General features: G+C 39.0%; 1 protein-coding gene across 11 annotated transcripts in view; it reads right to left on the minus strand.

Annotated features, from left to right (window-relative positions):
- dlgap2a (discs, large (Drosophila) homolog-associated protein 2a) overlaps window positions 1-23,621 on the minus strand; it is a 231,235-nt gene that overhangs the window by 192,873 nt on the left and 14,741 nt on the right. The window contains exon 1 of one of the 11 annotated variants that reach the window (XM_054796876.1): window positions 10,662-10,725. The exons of 9 other annotated variants lie outside the window; for them this stretch is intronic. In XM_054796876.1, the coding sequence (XP_054652851.1) occupies window positions 10,662-10,692 (31 nt within the window). In that variant the 5' untranslated portion in view covers window positions 10,693-10,725. Of the gene's footprint in view, window positions 1-10,661; window positions 10,726-23,621 lie in introns of those variants that run through there. One more of the 11 variants, XM_054796875.1, reaches the window with a different exon arrangement.

Consider the following 23,621-nt stretch of genomic DNA (forward strand, 5'->3'; position numbering starts at 1 on the left):
TTGCTTAAATATGACAATTTTCTGACTAATACTAGTCAACCACAAAACAGGAATCATTTATTAATTAATTAATGTTTGAAAAAGGGCGACAGCATTAGGGAGCGATGTAACGGGGGACGACTGGACTGCATTCTGCATTCAGACTGACTGCCCTGTATATCAGTCAAGTGGCAAACGTCACAGTGAGGATGGACGATAGCCTGATGTCAATTTTTTTTAATGCAAAGCGATCAACTCACATTATGTTCGAGATATTACAATAACAAGGAACTTCCAAAGGCCAATGTGTGAGTTATTATGTCTTATTATCGCGTATCATATCTACTATATTAAGTAGTAACTATATAGGGGTGTTTTTTAATGCCTATAGGGCTCTAATAATGGTAAAAGCCATATTTAGAAGGTCATAATCATTCACAATAATGTTCTCCAAACTCCTTCTTTATCAAAATGCTGACATTTGCAACTCCCTTTGGCTCCATTGTGCGTTACTTTGCAGCCGTGATCAAAAGAAAAGCAGAGACATGTGGCGTAACTGTGTTAGTTAGCAATGAACTACAGAGTCAACAGCGGGCCACTGATCATAGCCGGGGTTCCGGGTTCCATGCTAACAGGGACGTTTTGTCATAAAAATTTGTTTTACGAACACAGTTGGAAATGTTAGACTATTCATGAAAGTAAAATCAGCAATGCTTCAAAACACTTTATCAAATAGTTTAATGACACAAAATAATGCACAAAAGATAATATCATCTTGAAACATGAAACTGTGCTCCTACGAGCTCTCTGTTCCACAGACTTTGGCGTAAAAAGTTTCTCTTGGAAACGGGAAAAACCTTGTGGATGCGGAGGTTTATCAATAATGCAGCGTTTCATGGGGGCGAAGCAGGCCTAAGAACAAGACAGACGAATCAAAGCCTCCCCGCTGCCTCAGAAAGCCTCTGTGACTGTGTGCACTTTGATGATGACTTTCTTAGTCAAGATTTAGCATCCAGCATGACCAAAAAGTACCTTACAAAGCTGTGGGCTGACAAAGACATCATCCTAAAGCATACACCTGGACCGCAAGCCCCAAGATCTCAGCATTTCAGGCCTGTTTGATTTAGTAAAAATTGTGAGCTTTCATTCTCATCTGCTGTCTGCATAATGCCGGCAGCAGCAATGTAAACTTTTGCCGTCTCAATAAAGAGGTCATTCAACCTATGTCCTTTTTTCCTCATTCTAGGAACAACTGGGATACAATAACTGGATCCCATAGTATGCTGCACACAGCAAGTGTCCGGGAATCATCAGGAAAGTACAGCGGAAAAGAAGTTAATAGATGCAGCCGTATTGCTGCCTGCAGCTCTTCATCCAAGAGCGCACTGGGGCCGTGCCAGCATTCTTTCTTTTTCTTCTCCACTATCAAATATTTTGATTGATCTACTGTCAGAGAACTGACAGAAATTACACATGCTTTACACATGCTTTGTTTTTACAATTTCGGATGGATCGTGGTAGTCGGTGTGCTTATCCAAATTGGAATTAGAATTAGAATCTTGAGATGTTTGCTCCTAGATTTTCCTGTTCGGAAAAAAATCGATCGTTGATGTTGATTGGCTGCACGTTTTCTGAGTATTATTTTTAAAAGGAGATATTTTTCACATTATGATACCGCACGCGTGCATAACTACTGTATACCTGCTTTAAACTGATGATTGTTGTTTCATTGTATAATATACTGTAGGGCAGGGGTCACCAATGTGGTGCCCGCGGGCACCAGGTAGCCCCCCACGACCACATGAGGCACCCGCAAGCCTGCTTTTCATTCAGGTCTTCAGTTAATAATGAAAGAACAGTAGAAAGAAATGCATTCTGAAATACAAAATGTGAGTTGTGGACACCAGCATTTTGTTCATGTTCTGGTAAAACAAGCATATTCGCTTTGTTTGGGTTTAAAATAAGCTCTGAAAATAAATGTTACAAAAATGAGTAGCTCTTGGCCATTTTCATTTTGTAAAAGTAGCTCTCACAAGGAAAAACGTTAGTGACCCCTGCTGTAGGGTAACCCCTTGTTAATTACGGTTAATTGGTTCCAGACCCAACCGTGATAAGAGAATTTCTGCAAAGTAAGATTCCTTATTTATAAATTGAATATTTTTGTAGTTAGAGCATAGAAAACCTGTTTACGACCTTCTAAATATGGTTTTAACATTATTAGAGCCCTCTATATATGAAATAACACCCCTATAGTCACCTTCTCCCTCATATTACCCAATATAGTAGACATAATAAGAGTAAATAATCCATTTAAGACATAAATAAGACTCATGCTTGTGTGTGTTGCTACAAATGTGTTCCCTAGGGGACTGAAGTGGCAGGCGGACATAAAGTGACGTTGGGGGTTCAGTGTTGAGTTTTATTATTAGAGGATTATTGTGCCTGTTGTGGGATCATTCAAACCTTCAATAAAAGCCTGTTGTTCTGGCAGTCATGTCTAGCGTTGGTATGTGTCACCGAACAATACAGTAACATTACTGACACCTAGTGACTAGTGTGGAGTACTACATATTATTCACAGCATCTTTGAATGTGTTTTCTAAATGCCTTATAAATGTATTTTGGTTCATTTAGACATTATGCTTGAAAATGCTTAATTTAGTCAAACATATGTCACATTTGCTTCAGTATGCATATTATTTGACTAATATTAGCCAAATTCAGCTAAGGCTGGGAGATAAATCAATATTACTAATATATCACTATTTCTTTGAAGCATGATATAAAAAAACAACCATATCATGACTGCCACTGACTGGGGCTCCTGCCACGCCCCCCTCTGTGTCTGAAGGAGGAGGGGAGGACCAGGAGGCCTCCCACTTAGTCTTCAACAAATATGGAGGAAGCAACAACGGCTTCTTCTTTGTTGGTTTCTGTGGCTATTTCTTCCGGTTGGCGAAGTGAGCATCAAAACTAGGAATCGAAATTGAAAAATATGAACAATGTTAGTCCCGGTTCCCATCAATGTTCAAGATTCGATGCGCAACCCGAGTGGTAACTCAGTTGCATCAGAACCAAGTTTAAAGTTAAACTTGCCTTCCGTAAGACCTTTTTTCTGTAGCCATGTCTGTCCGACTAAGGTCTAACACGCATTCCTGTTGAATCGCTTCCTGTTTGTCCAAACTACAGGGAATGGAAACGTGACTCTTGCGTTAAAAAAACAATAGTCATTCAACAGAATTTTACAACATTAAAAGCAAAATAAGCATTCACTGTATGTATGGGTGTGGAATTTAATTGTAGCATTCTATTTATGCAAGTAATATGACTCAAGTGGACACATTAGTTGAGCAGTAGAAAAGCGTTATAAGCACAATTAAGTAACAGCTCCCTAGTCCGTCAATGTTGTTTGTGTAAACGGTCCTACAGTCAATCTTTCCTTCTTCACGATCTCTCTTGCATCTCTCTCATGTTCTTTGTCTGTGTTCTCATGCCAATATGTCTGTTCATGTCCCATCCCAAATGGCAGCATACAAACCAGACAGACTTACTCCCAATACTATTACTTGTTACAATTCTGTGTCGCCATTGACACATTTAGAAAGGGTTAGACAAGTGAGGACCAGGGTGATCTGGTATCTTTTAGGCATAAATCTGAACTCAAGGGAGCATTAAAATATAGGGGTACACATACTGTCATTGCAAAATACAGACCTTCAGAGCTTAAAAGTCCCTTACATGGGGCGACAAAATCCCAAAGTCAGAGGGATGCTGAAGCAATGGAGGGCACAACACTCTGCTAAGACTTACCATAATCCTTCAATTTCATATTTTAGCTGGCTGCGATAGTGCGGCCACTCTATCTGCCTCACACTGCTGGCACTGTCAAAGAAACAATAGACAGACGGTCAAAAGATCACTCTCCTGCAATTAAAATGTTCCTTCCGGGTCAAATGCAATATATGAGATTTTCCATGTGTGCTCGGTCAAGTTACAGCAGATGGAATGTAGTAGTGTAAATGTATTTGATTCTAAAGACCTCCCACATGATTAGACATAGCATAAAAAAGAGATGGCACAAAAACTGTTAAGTTTCGAGCGACAAAACGATGCTCCCCATGCATGCATGATGGAAACATTTTTCAAGCAAAAGGAAAGTGAGACAAAATCTTCCCTTTAGTATTGAAAACACAGCAAAATATGAAAACCCGAAAAGACGGTGGGAGAGGTTGTTGCCGATAAGAGCAAGAGCTGTCGTGATGCTGAAAAGAAATGCAATGATTTGAGAAAGGCATATACAGTGCCTAGCAGAAGCATTGGAACAGTGAGGTCAAATTCTTTATTTTTGCTGTATACTGAAACCATTTGGGTTTGACATCAAAGGACAAATACGAAACCCAAGAATAACATTTCAGTGTTTGTTTCTAGGTGCAGTCATCCTTCGTTTCTTGCAGTTAATTGGTTCCAAACCTGACTGCGATAAGTGAATTTCCACGAAGTAGGATTCAATATTAATAAATAGAATATTTTTGTAGTTAGAGCATAGAAAACATGTTTATGAGCTTCTAAATACGTTTTTTTGTTTTTTACCATTATTACAGCCCTCTAGTTACCTTTACACTTGTATTACCCCGTATAGTAGACATAATAATAGAAAATAAGCCATCTTAGATATAAGATGTAAGACAGACATAAGACAGATATAAGACAGACTCACACGATAGTATTGACAGCGTACTTCCTGGTGGCTATTGTCTCATCAATATAACATTATTTACACCTAGAGACCCATGTAGAATACAGTACTATTTTGCTGCCTCTGTTTATGATTTAAGGAGAGACTCACAATGCACTTCAATGGCCTTATTAACAAGCAGAGAACACATGCAGTGAAAATTTACACAGGAGCTGCTGTCGGCCACTCTCTACACTGCTGACCTGCTGCAAGTACTCAGCTAACATCTTTTGAATTCAATTTGTATTTTCGTTCATTTAGACATTTTTTTATTTATGACATTTATGCTTGGAAATGCTTAATTTAGGCCATAAATACGTACAATTTGGTTAAATATGAATATATATATTTTTTTTTACTAATAATAGCCTATATTCAACGACAAAACACGATCATTTATGAATTACTTAATTTTTGAAAAAACACAATAAGATGCAATGTTCCAATTACAATGTAGCGAGTGAAAACTACTTATGTCTGGATCAAATGCACAACTTAGGAGGGAACCGGATGCAAATGTCTCATCAGCGATGGAATAGGAAGGCCAGGGTGGAATATGCCAAAAAGTACATACGTATATGAGCCTGAACAAACAATTGTGAGACAAATGTTTTATGGGCCGATGAATATTTGAGGGTCATCTCTGTACTTCTTGGAAAATTACAGCCTAGTCTTCTTGCTAATGAGTGGTTTGCATATTCTGGTGTAGCCACTGTACTTTTGTTCATAAAGTCTTCTATGAACAGTAGATAGTGATACCTTCATGCCTTCCCTCTGCAAGTTGTTTCTGATGTCATTAACTGTTGTTTTAGGGTCTCTCTTTACAGCTCTTATAATGTGTCATCAAGTGTCTGTTACTTAATACACAAATGGTATATTTCTTCTTCAGGATATTCCAAATGGTTGGCTATGACCAATGTTTGTGTAATGGTTCGGATTGTTTTTTGATCTTTTCTCAGATTCAAAATTGCTTGTTTTTCACCCATAGACAGTTCTCTGGTTTTCATGTTGTTTTCACCTCTAAATGCAATGTGAAACAGACCATAGACATTAAGTTCTCTTCATTGATTGAATAAGCAAGCACCTGTCAGTCACATGTTCCAATGCTTCTGCTCAAATGGAAAATGGGGTGGGTTCAAACAAAAACCTGCGATCTTCGAAGTTGTGCATCCTATCCAGATGTAAATATCTGGAAACAAAAGCTGAAATGTTGCTCTTGGGCCGTGTAGTTGTCTTTTGATGTCAAACTCAAATGTTTTCAGTTTACAGCAAAAATAAATAAATTGACCTCACTGTTCCAATACTTCTGGAGGGCACTGTAACTGAGGTGTATCATGCTGTGAAATGTGATGTTTTTTATCACCTCTCCCAGAAGAAACAGAACCACTCTACCTGGACAGAGAGTTATTTTCCTGACCACAGATCTACGCAGCCAAGCCAGCAATTTTCATTTCTTGTCCAGCCCCTCCTTTCCCCCTTTTCCCATCCATTTCTCTGGGCCTGTAGCCAGCATGGAAGAATGACAGCTAGCATCCCCTTGTTCCCCCCCGCATGGAGGCTTGTTCCATTACAAGAACTGGCAGGAGATGATGTGTGAGTGTGTGTTCAACCTAGAATAACTCTCCATACTGTAGCCATCTCCTAAATTCCTTCACTGGAGGCAGACACAATAAATGATTGGTATAGCAAGATAAGACATGGGGATTTGAATGCAAAAAATTGCATTTTCCCCTCGGGTAAAAGAATGCTCCATACACAGAATGTGCGCATTACTGTCAACGAAATCGTGGGTACCCTGACGTTGACACGAGGAAATCTTCATCTGCTACAGACCTACTGAAGAATTTCCGCATTTTCAAAGACTTTCATCAATAACGTGCATTTTGCAAGATATGACCGCCGTAATGAGCTTGCACACTATGATTAATAACCACAATTTTGCAAGTAACTCATGCAGAACAATAAAAAAAATCATGTGTGGCCAAAACACTATAAATTATAAATGGAATGATGCACTATATAGGTACTGTGCAATACCACGTTGACCTGTGATGACCTCAATCAATTAATATGAATAAAAAAAAACAAAACACTAATCACTCCAAAAAAAAGCCAGTATCTGTTGTGACCACCATTTGAATCAAATACTATCTAGCTGATCCACAACATCCCAGATGTGCTCAGTGGGTGACATGTCCGGTGAGTATGATGGCCATGCAAGAACTGGGATGGTTTCAGCTTCCAGGAATTGCGTACAGATCCTTACAACATGGGGCCACGAATTATAATGCTGCAATATGGGGTGATGGCCGTGGATGAATGTGGTCGTGGGCCTCGAGATCTTGTCACAGCATCTCTGTGCATTCAAAATGCCATCAATAAAATGTACCTGTGTTTGCTGTCCATAACATACGCCTGCCCATACCACAGTGTCACCACCACCTATTTGGGAAAATCATCTAGCTATTTATTTTTTGTGCAGTCCTGCTAACACTAGTGTTGGGGAAAATCTTCTCGCTCTGGCCTTGTTTCAATCTTTGCTGCAAACCGGGAGTGTGTTTAAATTCAGCCTCTCATTCTGTGAGTATTGACCTTGTACTGAAGGGGGCAGGCTGCTAAAACCTCCCTAAACAGTCTGCTCTTGTGATTGGTAGCCTGGCCGAGACAGAAGCCTGATGCATTGTGATGGCACATAGATTGAATACCTTATGGGTCCTTGGTTTGTTCCCATATGCCAGGGCAGAGGCTCCCGGCTGCATGCCCAGAGAAAGTGATGTAAATCTATTGTAAAGCTGTTTACTTGGACCTGAGGATTTACCCTTTCAGTCATGCGGACTCAAGATAAACTGACACTGTGCACACTGTGCATGCAGCAGGTGATGGTTGAGTGGAAAGAAATGGTTATGAAAGCTATTTCGTTGCAACACTCGTGTAGTTTTGTGTAGTTGTGTATTTTAATTGTTTATTGCCTGCAGTGACATCTGCTGGTGAGATGAGGTGGTCACATGACTTGGTGCATAGTTAGTCACTATGATTTGTACTTTGTGTGCATCATGTGTTAAAATATGATGTAGTTTTATGTCTAAAGAATCCAGATTGGAAACATAGCACCATCTCATGGTAAAAGTAATAATCAGATGGACAATTTCTCAATATCTTCATTCTATTTTCTATACCGCTATGTCCTCATTACGGTCGTGGGGGGGTATGGTGGGGGCCAATCCCAGATGGCTTTGGGCGAGTGCCGGGGTACACTCTGGACTGGTCGCCAGCCAATGGCAGGGCACATATAGACAAACAACCTTTCACACTAACATTCCCACCTATGGAGAATTAGTCTCCAATTAACCTAACATGTATATTTTTAGAATCTGCAAGGAAGCCAGAGTACCCGGATCTCCTGACTGTGTGGCCAATATGCTAACCACTAGGCCACCATGCGGCCCATTTTTTTCGAGATACAAATTGATAAAATGACGCCTCGTCAGTCACAGAATCATTCTGAGAGATAGAGATTGCAAATAATATTATCTACAAACACACACAGGTATCTATCTGAGGCCTACTTAGTCATCTATTAATACAGTGACTCTGAGGGATGCCATCAGCTTCTGGACACTCATTCCAAAAACCAGGAGTGATTAACATTTTATACATTGTTGTTATTTCAGAGGCCGAAGTATGAAACGCTTCAAGACAAATGCTGTAAGCATTAAAGACATTCCTAGCATCAAATAAAAAAACAGAGCTCCAAATCGACAACCGCAGAAGCTACACAACCGGATAGACGATGCTAAAATTGAAGCAGGGTTGCAAACATTATTTTATTTCACATCTAGTTCAGACTCTCATAGTTGAAGCTTGCATAATCTCCATGATGCAGACTGAAGGGGGAGATAAGATGTCACCTTGAATGAAAGCAGGCTCCAGTTAAACTAATAGAGAAATGAATGGGTTGGTGGTGCAGAAAATTAAATAGGCCATGCATTACTTTCATGAATAGAGAGTAATGCATGGCCTGCAGTAAAAGAATATTTATGCAAAATTGGAAGGAAAAACTAATGACAAAATAGCACCACTCACTGTAGATTTTGTGTGAGCGGTCAGCAACTAATCCTTATGCCGTGGCTCTAACGTCCACCTCTTAAATTTACAGTTTGCTCTTAACAATGAAAGGCAGCTTTGAATACAGTAAAATGCATAAATAATAATTTTAAAATGGTAAACTTAAAGCTAGATAGCAGCAACATTCTGGCGCTGGCTACGGTGGCTAAACTAAACTTTAGAAGTGTAGGTGAAGCCAATGAAAGCATGTAGATGTAATCATCAGACAAATGATCATCATCCGACTGTGAACCGTGTTACTGACACTTCCAAAATAAATTAGGTATGGATTATGTCAATAAAGAGCAAACACTACACAAATACACACATCACCACCATAGGAATCACGACTCAGAAGAAAACTGCACTTTACCCCACCCTCCAACATTAAATTGATTTGCCAAAGCTTTCACAGTCAGTTAGAATCAGCAAACGGACAAACAACTAATATTTTGTTTTGACAAGCAAGAGTAAGAAATTACTGAAAGATTCTTTGAAATACACTCGATACACTGGAGAACACAAAAAGATGAGTCAGTCATGAATTCAAAAGGAACTGTGGCTGATGGCCTCATTTACTGTGTCCTTGAAAGAAAGAATATGTCCATTCATGTTGTCTATTGGTGACCCATCACTATGTGCCAAAGGAATGTTAAACAGTGTCAGAGAGGTTTTCATGATGATTATTTGGAAGGTTTAGCAGTGGCAGTAGCAGTGGATTGACCCCTTAAGGAGTGGACAGATTCATTTATATTAAATAAATAACAGTGGTGATGAATGCCGTACAAGTACAGCGACTATATGTATTTGTTTTTGTAGGCTAACTCTTCTACTCCTGAAGTGTAAATATTTGGCACATGCACCCTTACTGTGTTGCCTATTCTATCATTTTCTGACAAATACACTGCAAGGTTGCACTGTTATTAAATTCCAATTTTAGATCACATAAGTCGGATTGACTTCAAATTTCTCACAATGTGGTTTACACCCACTGAATTACCACAAAATTTAGTACACACCTTCACTGACAGGCACATCTGTAAAATGAACAAGACTGATTGAATAAAAAATATAGCAATCATCAAGCAAAATGTCTTTGCAGGGACATTGGCTGGACTTAGCAACTAACTGACCATAAATCATTGGCAATTTTATTAATGATTGAATGAATTAATTATGAATATTTGTATTAACCTCATTTCCGGTGTAGACGCACCAGGGTTTAAGCCGTACCCACTAAATTTTGAGAGAAAAACAGACTGTACATACTGTATATAAGCCGCAACGGACTATAAGCCACACATACGTCATAAAATGGCATATTGTGGCACGCACGAGTCCGTGTGGACCGGGTAGCTCTTTATTTGACAGGAGCCAATCATGAACTATGAGAAAACTCACGGCGAGCTTGTCAACCAATCGGAAATCGCAGGAGGTCATTACTCAATATAACAGTCTGACCCACTGTGTCATCTTAGAAGGGACGCTAAAATCATCACACAGTAACTTAACACTCAAAAGGAGGTTAAGAAGTATACAAGAACCGATACGACTTTAGAATAAAAAACTACAACTATTTTAACGGTTTCCCATGCATTTCTTCCCAGTGAAGCATTTCAGTGGCCGTGGCTGCCAGGGCGCTGCAATGATTCATTCAGCTGCCTCTCTTGAGGGAGCCTCCCTCTGGCTACTAACAAAAAAACAAAAAAAGGAGACCGCTCCCTAAGCTTCTCAGAGAAAGAAAAGACCTGTACACAAGCAGAGCTGTTATAAACTCTATTCTCCGAGCGACAGGAAGCCAGTGCATGCAGAGATCTAAGCACTGGACTAATATTGTCATTACCTGGGTCTAGCCAGGACACGAGCAGCAGCATTCTGGATGTACTGCAGCTGTTTTACAGCTCGTTTAGAGAGCCCGGTGAGAAGGCTGTTACAGTAGTCCAACCTGCTGGAGACAAAGCCATGGATTAGTCTCTCTAAATCTGGCTAAGACACGACTCCCTTAATTTTGGCAATATTTTTTTAGGTGGTAAAAAGCTGCTGATGTTATTGATTTAATGTGGCTGTTAAAGTTCAGATCTGAGTAAATATTAATCCTAGATTTTAAATCTGATGATTTGGTGTTAGAGAGAGAGTCTCAAGATGACTAATAACGCTCTTTGTTTCTGTGAGCCACAGACAATGATTTCAGTTTTGTATGAGTTTAGCTGGATAAATCCACACACTGATCTGTTTGATGCAGTGACAAAGTAAATCTGCAGGACCCTGTTCACCTGCCATCAGTGACACATAGATCTGAGTGTCGTCTGCATAGTTGTGGTAGGACACATTGCAGCTGCGTATTACCTGACCTAAAGGAAGCATGCCAGATTGAACAATGGAGGTCCCAGGATTGACCCCTGGTGAACCCCACAGGTCACAGCCATTTGGCATGAGACACAGTTACCAATTCCAACGAAGTATTTCCTGTCGTCCAGATAGAACTGAGAGTCGGTAAACATATTACAACTATTTTGTTGAGACAAAATATTTAAAATAAATGTAGCACTTTTTCTATCATTTACATTGCATATTGTAATATTTGTGTTATTTTGCACAAACTGTGTTTATTTGTTAAATGCATCCAGTAGCATCAGAGACATCACAGTGGAAGAAGAAGCATAATGTATTCATTACACAAGATGTGACCTGATATTAGTTTGAGGGAAGAGCTGCTGCTTGTATCGGCAATGAGAGGCTAGACAATATCGGTATATCAGATATTGGCAAAAAGCTAACATCATGCATTTCTATTGTTTTCTCATTTCTCTATGTCCGTCAGCAATTAAGGTAAGACTAGCGTCCTAACACACAAGCCTAAAGAAAAACTTTATGTCAAAGTGATTAGAGAAAATAAATGCTGGCTCTTAGTTCCAAACTTCCACACTGCATCAGCCCAAGGATTCATCTTCCAATAAGACACACAGTCATTATCATGCTGTCTGCTAGCCTCGCTCTGTGCCATACAGCATATTCACAGCATGCATTCAGCATGCATGATTACTTGCTAATGTTCAACTCATTTCCCACAGCACAATGATGCCTGTCACTTTTGCACCCCAGAAGTCCTTGGACTACACTTGCACACAGTCGTTCGAGTATTTCATTTGTTGTCGTTTTTTAGTCTAGATCATTTCATTTCTGATATACAAATGCAAATGCTCGTTCTCTTCAATGTTGAGGCCAGGGGGTTCTCATCCAAGATTGTACTGTAGGCCGCGTTCATAAGCCCCTCAATGCAGTAAAGTCTTCCCATATCTTTAGCGAAGAAAGAGCCCCAAAGAAGAATGTATGCACATCCACGCTTGGCAGTTGTGATGGTGTTCTTGGGGTCATATTCAGCATTTCTCTGCCTCCAAACATGGCAAGTCAAGAGCTTAATTGTGGTCTCACATTCTCCAAAACCTTGTCTAAGTCATCCAGGTGTTCATTAGCAAACGTCAGACGGGCCTGCGCATGTGCCTTCTTGAGCAGGGCACTTTGCGGGCACTGCAGGATCTCAATCCATTAAAGCGAAGTGTGTTTTCATGGTGACTGTGTTCCTAACTCCTTGGAGATCCTAACAAGCTCCTCCCCTGTAATTCTGGACTGATGTAACAGTAAGTTCAAATGATTCCATTGGGACAATTATTTAATTTCTTTATGCATATTTTATCTGTCGAGTAAACTCCGAGAACAACAAAACAATCACCATGTTGATAATGCATGACACTGTTCTGTGAAAACTGCATTAGAATATTTTTGAAATATAATATGTAACCTAGGCCTATGATATGTGTGTGCCGAGCAGCTCATTCCAGACTAATGAAGCAGAACAGCAAAAAGCAGATTTAGCATGCTGTGTGTGGTTGGTTGCAAATGTGAGGATCATTTTCTCTGATGATCTGGTGTTATGGCTTCTGGGTTGACATGTCAATAAGATACAATGCATTGCAGCAGTTTGCCCAGCATAGATCTTGCAATAAAAATAAATGTATGGCTTTTCCTTTTCGACATCATGAAGACCAATGAACCATTTCGTATGACTTACAATGATGTGCACGTCTGTTTGCTCAGGTTATAAATCGCAAGGCTGTTTCACAGACAACATCCATCAGCACGCTGTAATCCCAATAACTGATGCTTTAGGTAAATCTCTATCATAGAGTAACTACCACTATTATACTACAACGACTGTACTACTGTACCAATATGATCATCAAAGGTCAACATGTCATGAAGCACAGCACATTCAGTGGAGGATTTGCACACAACTTTGGTTTTAGGATTTTAAACCAATTTGATTTAGTTAAACCTGTCAAAAGCAGTATGGAAGGATGTTTTGCTGTCACTTTTAAGATGTCACCATAATCAGTAAATCGATTAATCGAACAATTTAAAAAACCAAAGTCAATAAGTCGATAAATTGACATGTGCATATGCCTGGTTGTTTTGCTCCTCTCTCTGTAGCACACAGACTGGACAACAAGAGGGTTCACTCTGCATGTGTCACATTGGTATCACAATGGAATGAATGGAGAGAGTGAACCCTCCTGTCAGCCTCTTTGTCCCCTAGTACGTGGAAGCGGGGCTACTAATGAGTGGATACATAGACTGAGTGCTAGCAGTTAGCAAGTTAGCAAGCAAACGCTAACATGAATGCAGGTGCAGCAGAGCCTTCAGTGCTTATTAAGGCGTTTGATTGGCAAATCAATGCTTGCTCCATTGCAAAATAGAAAAGCCAACATTTCGGTAAATGTTAGAAATGCTTAACAGACAGTATGACTTGTCTGAGAGAATGTACATGTCACTAACAACAATTACTGATCTGTATAACGGAGTGAAAGAAGACGTGTTGACAGACATCAGAAATATTGCATTTTATTCCACCAACATAGATATGTGGCCCAGCTCAAATATGACCCACTACATTAGAGTAACAACACACTACATAACTGTGTGTGTGTGTGTGTGTGTGTGTGTGTGTGTGGTTTTTATTGGAGTGTTTTTTTTCTTAACAGAGACATGGTCTATTTTTTATTGTTTTATTTTTGTGGATTATTATAGTTTATTATGTTCTACTTTATTTAAAAACTCTTGACATTCCAATTACAATTTTAAATATTCTTGAGGAATTAAAGTTTATTGCTTTTGATACAATGTACTGTCATTATTTTTACCATATAATTAATTTTAAAAAATGGTCTCACAAAATTTTGTCAATAATATCAATTATCGACAATAATTTGTAGGACAATTAGCGTCCAGCAACATTTGTTATCATGACAGGCCTGGATGGTACCAATATGAATAATGGTGTCATATTTATATAATCCTTTCTTGATTTAGACCAACAATAACATAAACAAAAAAAAGATATGATCACTGTTTGTGAAATAAAACAAATTTTAGTTTCACTATTTTGGTTGAGTGTTAAATGGCAGTGAAGTGCATAACAAAGCAAGTAAATGTTGACATGCCACTTGTGATGGTCACGACTGCTTTTCCAGAGAGTCGCTGTCGACATATTTGTTTTCTCTTCCTATGAAAACAAACTGCTATTGTAACCTGCCATGATCATTGTTATTTATCACAAACAGCAACGCATGCACAAGCATACACACACTCTAAAGTATTTTTGAGCAGTGCTAAGTCTGGATGACAGCAGAGAAAATGTTCCTTTTGGGTGTGAGTTATGGTCTCCTTGTAAGTACCCTCGCATTTGACAGTGCACACACATTCATTGGCACTGAAATTGCTCACTTTTAGGTGTTTTGGATATATTTATTTTGCATGGTCGGGAAGTCAACATTTCTGGCTGTCTGAATTTAGATGCACAAAGAGAAAGCAAATCCAGTGTAATGAAATCCCAAAGTAATGTCAGTTTTTCCCATACATTCATTTATTTGGCGGTACCTGTTCACCCTGGCTCTTGAACACATTATAATGGGACCGTCTGTGAATGTAGCTCCGGAGAGGGACTGGCTGTATGGATTGTAACTCCGCTCCAACACATTTCAAACACACCTGGTCTGCCAGCAAAAAAAAGAAGACATAGCAGAAGGAATCTATGCCGCCAACGTAGCAATTTTGTCACTCTTGTGCAGGGTTCCTACAGAACTGACATTTCAGTTCCATACATTTTCCAGACAGTAAATAGATGTGCATCCTATGAGGTGTAACAATTAATTGATGATTAATCGATTACCAAATTAATTGACAACTATTTGTTTTTTAGTAATAGTATTAGCATATAGAAATGTATCGTAAATAGCCTCTGATTTCAGCCTCTCAAATGTGAATATGTTTGAATCTATCCATGAAAGCAGACCTATTATCGTGTTTTAGGCTAAATATATCATATACATATTCACCCCCATCAGCTTTGACTTTGGAAAACAGTGATGAGCATGTTTTCTGATATGTTGCAGCCCAAACCACAAACTGTGTGTGTTTGATTGATATTGATTTGGTCCAGCTACGGCAGGGGTGTCCAAAGTGCGGCTCGGGGCTATTTGCGGCCCACAGCACATTGTAGAAAGGTGAAGAGGAGAAGCTTAATGTTGATAGTATTTACTAATAATAAAACAAAGCTTTGTCTTTAAATCTATATAAATTTTTTTAGCCTTTTAGAAAAATGTTTAAATACAAGTATATAAAAATATCTAAGTAGCTCCCGCATCCTTTGATTTTCAGTATGTGGCCCTCAGTGGAAAAAGTTTGGACATCCCTATTCTAGAGCCTAACCAATTACTCGAGTAATCGAAACAGCAAGCTTCGGATTAATCAACTGACAGGAGCCAATCATGACCTACAAAAAAACTCACAACGAGCTTGTCAACTCATTAGAAATTGCAGGAGGTCATTTTTCAATATAACAGTCTGATTCACTGTGTCATCTGATAGCTCATGATTGGCTCCTGCCAAAGACAGAGCTACAGTTTCCTCACCGGCTCGTGAGCGGCACAGGATTTAAACGATTAGTAGTAGCTCTGACGTAAAGAAGATTTCACGAGATTAGAATTTAGCCATAAATTAGCCGCACTGCTGCATAAGCCGCAGGGCTCAAAGTTTAAGAAAAAAGTAGCGGCTTATACACAGGAAACTACGGTACTCATCATTTTATCTTTTAGAAAACAGAACAGCGATAACAGTCTTGGAAACCTAAATATTTTTCCATACTTGAGTTTTCATTTGACATACTTTTACAGGCCTCGAAATGTATATATATATAAATAAAACTGCATTCCATACTTTTCCATATTTTCCATACTTGCGTAGGAACCATGCTTGTGGCAAGTTTGAGTCACACAGGAACTAGACAGAGGTAAAACTCGACTTGTTTAAGAAAGTCCTCTTTATTTGCAGCTGCCAAATTAGCAAATACTCAATAATAGATACTCAATTATACGGATAATGGGTGTCTCATGACACCCCTACTGTTTACACACCGCGAGGCATGATGGGTAACCCGCTGTACTCTTTCCAAACATGCAACACTATTGTATATTGTCACTATTCTTGCCGAATAATCAGACCTTTCTAGATACTGTTATTCAAAAAGTCAACTAGCGACAATTATAGAAAAGTTTTCTGGTCTTATTGGACATTTTTGGAGACTGACATGAAAGCACGTATCACTCTTCTCAACAAGCTGTGGGTCAGCCTGCAGACCCCTTCCCCATCTAAAAGCATCTAAAATCTTGTTTGTGATTTCAAAACAACGACAAGAATGAAGCGACAGAAGAAAGCTAAGTTGTATTTCATACAAACATACAACATATTTGTTTTGCTAGTCATGTTTTTGGCATACTTTTTGTCTCTCCCACAGCATCCACAAAGCGCTTGTCATGACCAATTATGCAAATGCAGATGAATCATAGTTTTTGTTGTATGTTGCTGTATCAAGCATGTCTGAAAATCTATTTGCCTAACACTCTCTCTAGTAGCAGAACATTTGAAATGCAGTACACTTTAACCATGAGTTTATGTGCAAGGAAGGGTTGCGTTCAAAGACACCACGCAATTTAAGTTGAATGCATGTTCTGAGTGTATTTTCTGGGATTTCCGAGCATACTTAAATGCTGACAGGAATATCTATTTTTTGTTTTTCTTTGTCTTTCTGTTTATTTAGACCACACATACACGCATAATAAGGATGTTGCTGTGATGTTCGGAGTTCAGAGTGTCCATGAATGCACCTCACACGAGTGTGGTGAGAATTAAAGAGAAATGTGTTTGCAAGTTGGAGATACATACATGGTGTTGGAATTGCACTGCTGTTGATGTGTTCTTGTCAGAATAAAGTTTTAAAAGAGCGTCATACCCTGCGTGATGCATTAATTACGTATAAAATGTTAACGTAATGAATTAAATAATTTAGTTACCGCCGCTAATAAATTCTTTTTGACAGCCCAATTTTTAAAACACATTTCTGACATCATAAACAGCGCTGACACTTTAGACACCACAAGAAAAGGAGGTTTTCAAAGTGGGAGGCACAGCAGCTTGACAGAAATAACAGATTATTTTTGTTCAAACATGCTTTGGTAACTTAAGTTATGTTTACAGGCAGAATCAATACATTTTCAGTTCCGGGCGTGGCAGAAAAAAGGAGAAAATATGCTCTGTAAAACCAGTCATGTTATGTTTTCTAAGGGCAGGCTCACAGGCTAAATTGTCCATAGGTGTGAATGTGAGTGTGAATGGTTGTTTGTCTACATGAGTGATTGGTGATTGGCTGGCGCCCAGTTCAGGGTGTACCCCGCCTCTTGCCCGAAGTCAGCTGGGATATGCTCCAGCCTACCCGCGACCCTAGTGAGGATAGGAGATGGATGGATGCAACATCGGAGACAGCTCACTTCAAACTACAGCATTCACACTCAAAAGATAAATCGCAACCCTTTTCCTGAAGAGGATAGTGCCTCAAATGCACTAGTGGATGTGTGCTTCATTTACTGTGGCAACAGAATCCACATACACAATGGACTGGTATGATGGATGAAAGAATGAATGAAAATATTGCATGGGTCAACAGTGACAAGATATGTTTTAGGAACCTCTGTTGAGCCAGATGAAAAAAAACAACTTAAAAACGGTCAGAACATGTCACGCTATTGAAATGACTATTATTTGTATAAATATGATTTATTTCTTATTATTTTAGAATGGTTGCAGCATATTTAAAATGAAATATTGTCAAAGGCTACGTCATTACAATTCTTATATGCTCAGTCAACCATTTAGTTCGTCTTCCTTTTCCCATTCCTGCCCTCTTCTCCAAAGCAGTCAGCATCAATGCACCATAACGGTGGTAGTTCTTTATGTGTGGATGGAGTCCATAGCTCTTCCAACATGAGAGCGAAATGGGCCATTGATGTCAGCATGAGATGTATATGGTGTGAACTGTGAATTGATGAGTTCACCGCGTGTGTGCGCGTGCGTGCATGTATGTGTATGTGTATGTGAAAGAATCCTGAGTAGTCACAGTAGAAGGACAGGACAAAGTTCAGAGGGAATTATGCAATTGTCCATACAGCCACTGTTAACAGAGACCATAAGACTACCTTAATTTCATCCCCTCCAATCCCCCATTCATGCATTCATTAATGAAGTAACAGCGTGACTCTGCAGTAAATCAACGCTTTGATCGCTCATTTTGTCAGAGACAAGCTGAGGCAGACCAACCACACACAGCAGCTGTCACCCTGCCAGGCACTGTGTTTTTCACTGACAGTAGTCCCTACAGGGATGTACAAGACGGATTACGCTCGCATTTATACTTTCCTGGACAGGTAACACTGCAGAAGACATCAACTGCACACTACGGCAACAGTTTAATAGTACACAGCTGTTGCTGCGCACAGTTGGTTCAAAAAGGGTCCTGGTTCCACTTCTTACTCCAAATCACTAACAGGACAAATCAATTGCTAGCAGCCCTGAAGGCAACCGCATGAAAGTGGTTGTAGCCTTTCTGGCTTTTAGTCCAAATCGGCATGCAAAATCTGAAATGTAAACAAGATTAAATGTTTGAAATCAATGTCTAAAATATTTATTTTCGATGAACATGTTTTCTTACCATGCGCTTTTTATGTTAGGCCAGTTTGATCATTTTAGCGAGTGATATGAAGTAAAATGTGATTTTCGTGTTTTTTTGGTGATATAATTTAAGATAAATAAATTGGTCTAAGACAGGGGTGTCCAAAGTGTGGCCCGAGGCCATTTTTATTATCCCTTGGCACATTTTGAAAATACAATTAAGCAAGAAAACTAACAAAAACGAGAAAAAACATAAAAAGAGCAGTAATTTTAAGTAGAAATATTAGAATTAAGTTGTGGTATTAATGTAAAAAAAAATAATACTGTGTGAAATCATTTTAAGAGCATATTGTTATAATACTACCGCAAAAATTTTATTTTCACAATATTAGTAACAGAAGAAAAAATAACGTTGCAGTTTTTGGAAAATTAGGTTATAATAAAGAGAATAAAGTCAAAATATTCTGGGAATAAAGTCACAGTGTAAACTTACACGATTACAGGTGAAATACTTGTAAATTTGGAAAACAACAACAGCAGAAATGTAAAAATCAGCAGTGGAGAAAAGGTAATAATACACTTTGTCACCCACCTCTAACACAAATGGAGATGAAGGCCGTTTTTTCTTTAAATAATATAACTGGTTAGCATATCTACCTGGCTGGTTTACAAAATGTAAAATATCAGAGTGGCAAACGTATCCTTTGATTTTACCGTATGCGCCCCTCGCTGGGAAAAATTAGGAAACTCCTAGTTTACGAAGAAGCTGAAGAAAAATTGTAAGTCATAAATAAGTATTAAAGATATTTAAACTTGCATAGGTTTCCGTTTTTGCAGTGTGTTGACTACCTCCTCTTATTTTGCAGGTTAATTGCCTCCATCAAGCAAGAAAACAAGGAGGTATTGTAGCCGTTGTATTGCTTGCTGTTGGCTTGTTTGCTACAAATTTTGTCAAGTGGTGGCACATGTACCAAAAAAGAACCATTGACAGTTTGGTCAAGTTCTGGATACAGGCATAAACAGAAAGTTATTTTCACTTTTAATTCAACACACTGCATTCTGCTCAAACCGAGTAGGCGCATACAGTATTGTGTAAAAGTTCCAGCTCACTGACTTAAATTTATTCTCCAGACAGCTTATCAAGAATATTCAGCTAAGCCACATCTTGACCAATGAGTCCTGCTTCGGAGATTTGCATTGCAACATGAGAGATGTGCACGATGTATTGCTTCTCTAATCCATAAAGCTTTTGTGTCATATTTGTTTGCAATCAATTTGGTGGTGCAGCAGTTCAGTCGCAGCAAAACAAAGGAATGTCGCAAAGCTGTGCTTGCTTGTAACAGTTCAATGGATGGGCTTTGATAACACTGGAGGGTTCTCGGGGGAGAGAGTATAGGAAAGGGCAGGGACGAGCGTGCAGGGCATGGAGCCTGAGGAGGAGAGATAGGGCAGGACTCATTATCAACAACAGCAGTGGGGATTTCAGTAGAAGTGAGGAGCTGTGAGGGCCATCAACTCACACATAACCGCATGCCACACAATCTTCTATAACAGTATCAGTTCAGTTTTATCTACCGGTTGCGAGTCTGTTGTTGAACCTCATGCAGTCTTCATGCTTGCATTGTCCTTTTCCCTCATGATGCAGTTCATATGTCATATTTCTTGTGTGTATTATGAAGTGATCTTATGATCTCAAGTAACACTCACTGGCCATTTCATTAGTTTGACCTAATGGGAGCCGAGATTCAATGAGATCTTTGAGAGAAAGGTATTACTCAAATACCTATCATTTCTAGTAAATTATTTTTTGCACCTTGTTTAGTGAATCAACAGAGGGTTAACAGAGGTGTTGCAAACTGCGTCCAATGGCTCATCATCCAAACCCCTGTGCAGGACTACAGTGATGACCAAAATCTGTAGTTGTACGATGGCAAAAAGCAAAACTAATTTAAGACTTTGGTGTAGGATTCGCCCAACTGTGTTGCTATAACCAGAGATCACTGGACCTCAGCTGGTTCAGTGTTCACTACTTCTTTCGCTCAGTGGTGTTACTTTTTTTTAATATGTTAATTTCTATGCTTTATATGGACCTGATGTTTTATTATATTTGTATTTTCTTATTATTTGGAGATTGACAAAAGAACACAGCAACGTTCTCCCTAAAGGTTGCAGGCAGCACTTTGGACAAGTCTCAGATAGAGCAGAATTTAAATGGCTAGGACTGCATCGGTTCAAGTCAAGTTTCAAGTTAAAAACAATAAATGACTTCACAAGGCCACTTTTTTGTTGTATATCAATCTATTGATCTGCCAAACTAATGTAATACATTTAAATGAAAATACCACAAGGTGAGGGCTTTTCTCAGTAATTTTAGGGTAGATTAAAAAAGAGATTAATTAGATAATTTAATTACAGATCATAATTAAGCTCCCCATTTTTTAATGCCTGCCCCAGGACACGATTGGATATATATATTGAATATATAAGTGCTGTCAAGAGATGAAAAAAGAGATGAATTACATAAATTAATTACACATCAAAATGAATTAATCTCTTAATTTTTTTAATCTATTGACAGCACTCATTTATTGTAGATTAATACTGTCGTGTCCTAGGGCAGTTGTTGCAAAATGGAGTGCACCACTTGTGTGTAACCAGCAGAGGCGCTGTTGGTTCTGTGTGAACTAATTTGCTGTTTTTCACCTATGGGCAGCTGAGCTACAGTACACCCACAAAGGCCTCTGCTATGGCAACTCCTCCAGGCCTTTATATGGCTCATTTCTACACCGGCATCAAATTGGGAGTTCAAAGCATGCAGAGTCTAAATAGGCTACAATTAATTGAATGCTCAGGAAGCGAACAACAACAATCAGTCATAGCTGAAAAACAGAGACGGGGTAGGATTTAATCAGCTCTGCTTCTTCCTACTCCTTTCGGGACATGTTGAATTGTGCAAGTGTAACATGTGATGTACTGCTATGTCAATTATTTTGCATGTTCGAAATAATAATACAATTGTCATTGCAATTACTATTACCATGCTCATCTAAAGCAGTGGTTCTCAATTATTTTCTGTCGTGTCCCTCCAAGGGGACAGAAATGTTTTCACACCCCCCGATTTTAAATATTATTCAGAAGCTGATAATATCTATTTATTTAACTGCACTGTACAGACTGAACTCGAAACCGAAACCAGGAAAATGCAAAAAAATGGAGAGCTGTGAAGCATATTCAAGAAGCGTATTCAAGAGTCAAATTGCATGTTCAGTACGCAAAATTTGTACATGTCGGCACTGATCTAAAGTGTATGTGTGTGCATGTGCTTTCACCAAAGCACACTGGACATACAAAGGGAAAAGGGACAGGTTGCCCATTAATTATGCCAGCTAATAGTGCGGCTGCTGATTCAATGTTGTGTCAGTGAGATTTGCCGAGTTAGATAAGTAAACTCAAACAGGACATGCAAGCATTAATATGGATGCCCTGAGACACAGGACAAAGGCTTGTAGTAAGATTATGTTGGACAACACTGGATTTTGCAGTTAGTAAAGAAGTCAATGGCTAATGGTATAATGATATGATTGGTTGGGTGTAGCCCGAGCAACAGGATTTAAAAACAATACAAAACATAACGAAACATCTTCTCCCGGAATGCAGAGGTATCTTTTGCACTCTTCATAACTACAGCACATTATAATGCAGCGCATTGTACGTGCAATCTTAAAAGGTGCATTCTAAACTTCCTTAATTTTTAAGAAAATGCAAAAGCAGGAGATGAATTAGCATCAAGGGAAGGAACCGACAATACTATCCCAAAAACACCAGCACGAGTAGGACAAATGGCGACAGAATGGTGAAATATTCACCCGCTAATTGTTGCCTATGAATAGGAAAATTTAGAATTGCTTGCATAGAAATGCAGAATGCTCATCAGCGCAGAGAATGTATATTAAAAGTGGAGGGACACACTGATAACAGAGGGTGCGTGATTATGATAAGCCAAATTGCCTCAGTTTCTTTGCACAAGCTTATGACACATAGATGAGCAATAGAAAACTCATGACAGCTCAAAAACGGCCCAGGAGAGGGCGCCCTGTATTCAATAAATCAGAAAGACAAAAGCCCACGTTGTACAACACACACACACACACAAGATGTAGCAAGTTAATCAAATACCCGCTCTGGAGATAATAATCTTTTTGCGGCCAATACATTTCAAGTCTCCTCTTATCTTACTTGCTCTTCATTTTTCAGAGATTCATTTTACCTCCCCTTCATCCTTTCATTTATTACATTTTCAACTTCATCTTCTGAGGCAGACCGAAGCTGGCCTCAACACTATTGTGCTCACTGCCGATCATCTTCATCCAAAGCCAGAATGAATTCATGTTACTGTGCTTGCCATATAAACATGACAGCCCCATCATAAGTCAGATCAGTAAGAGAAGTACATACAGTACTTGCAAAAGGTGCATTGCCAAGGATGCAAGGTTGCTATGATAAATACAATTATTATGTTGGTAAGTAAGGATTCAATAGTAGAGCGTGTGTACAGTACAAGCAAACATTTAAACACATTTACTCATGCTATTGATTGATTTTGTGTCCAGATTTTTGACTGGTATGTACTGTATATGTTCCTTTTTGACCTCATATTGGAGACTCTGCAACTAAGCCAATGTTCCGGAATTAAAATATGTCATTGGGTAAAGTCTGTCTATTATAAAATTATGAAACTATAAGATGA

The sequence above is a fragment of the Dunckerocampus dactyliophorus genome, chromosome 13, assembly GCF_027744805.1.
Source record: "Dunckerocampus dactyliophorus isolate RoL2022-P2 chromosome 13, RoL_Ddac_1.1, whole genome shotgun sequence".
Taxonomy (NCBI): domain Eukaryota; kingdom Metazoa; phylum Chordata; class Actinopteri; order Syngnathiformes; family Syngnathidae; genus Dunckerocampus; species Dunckerocampus dactyliophorus.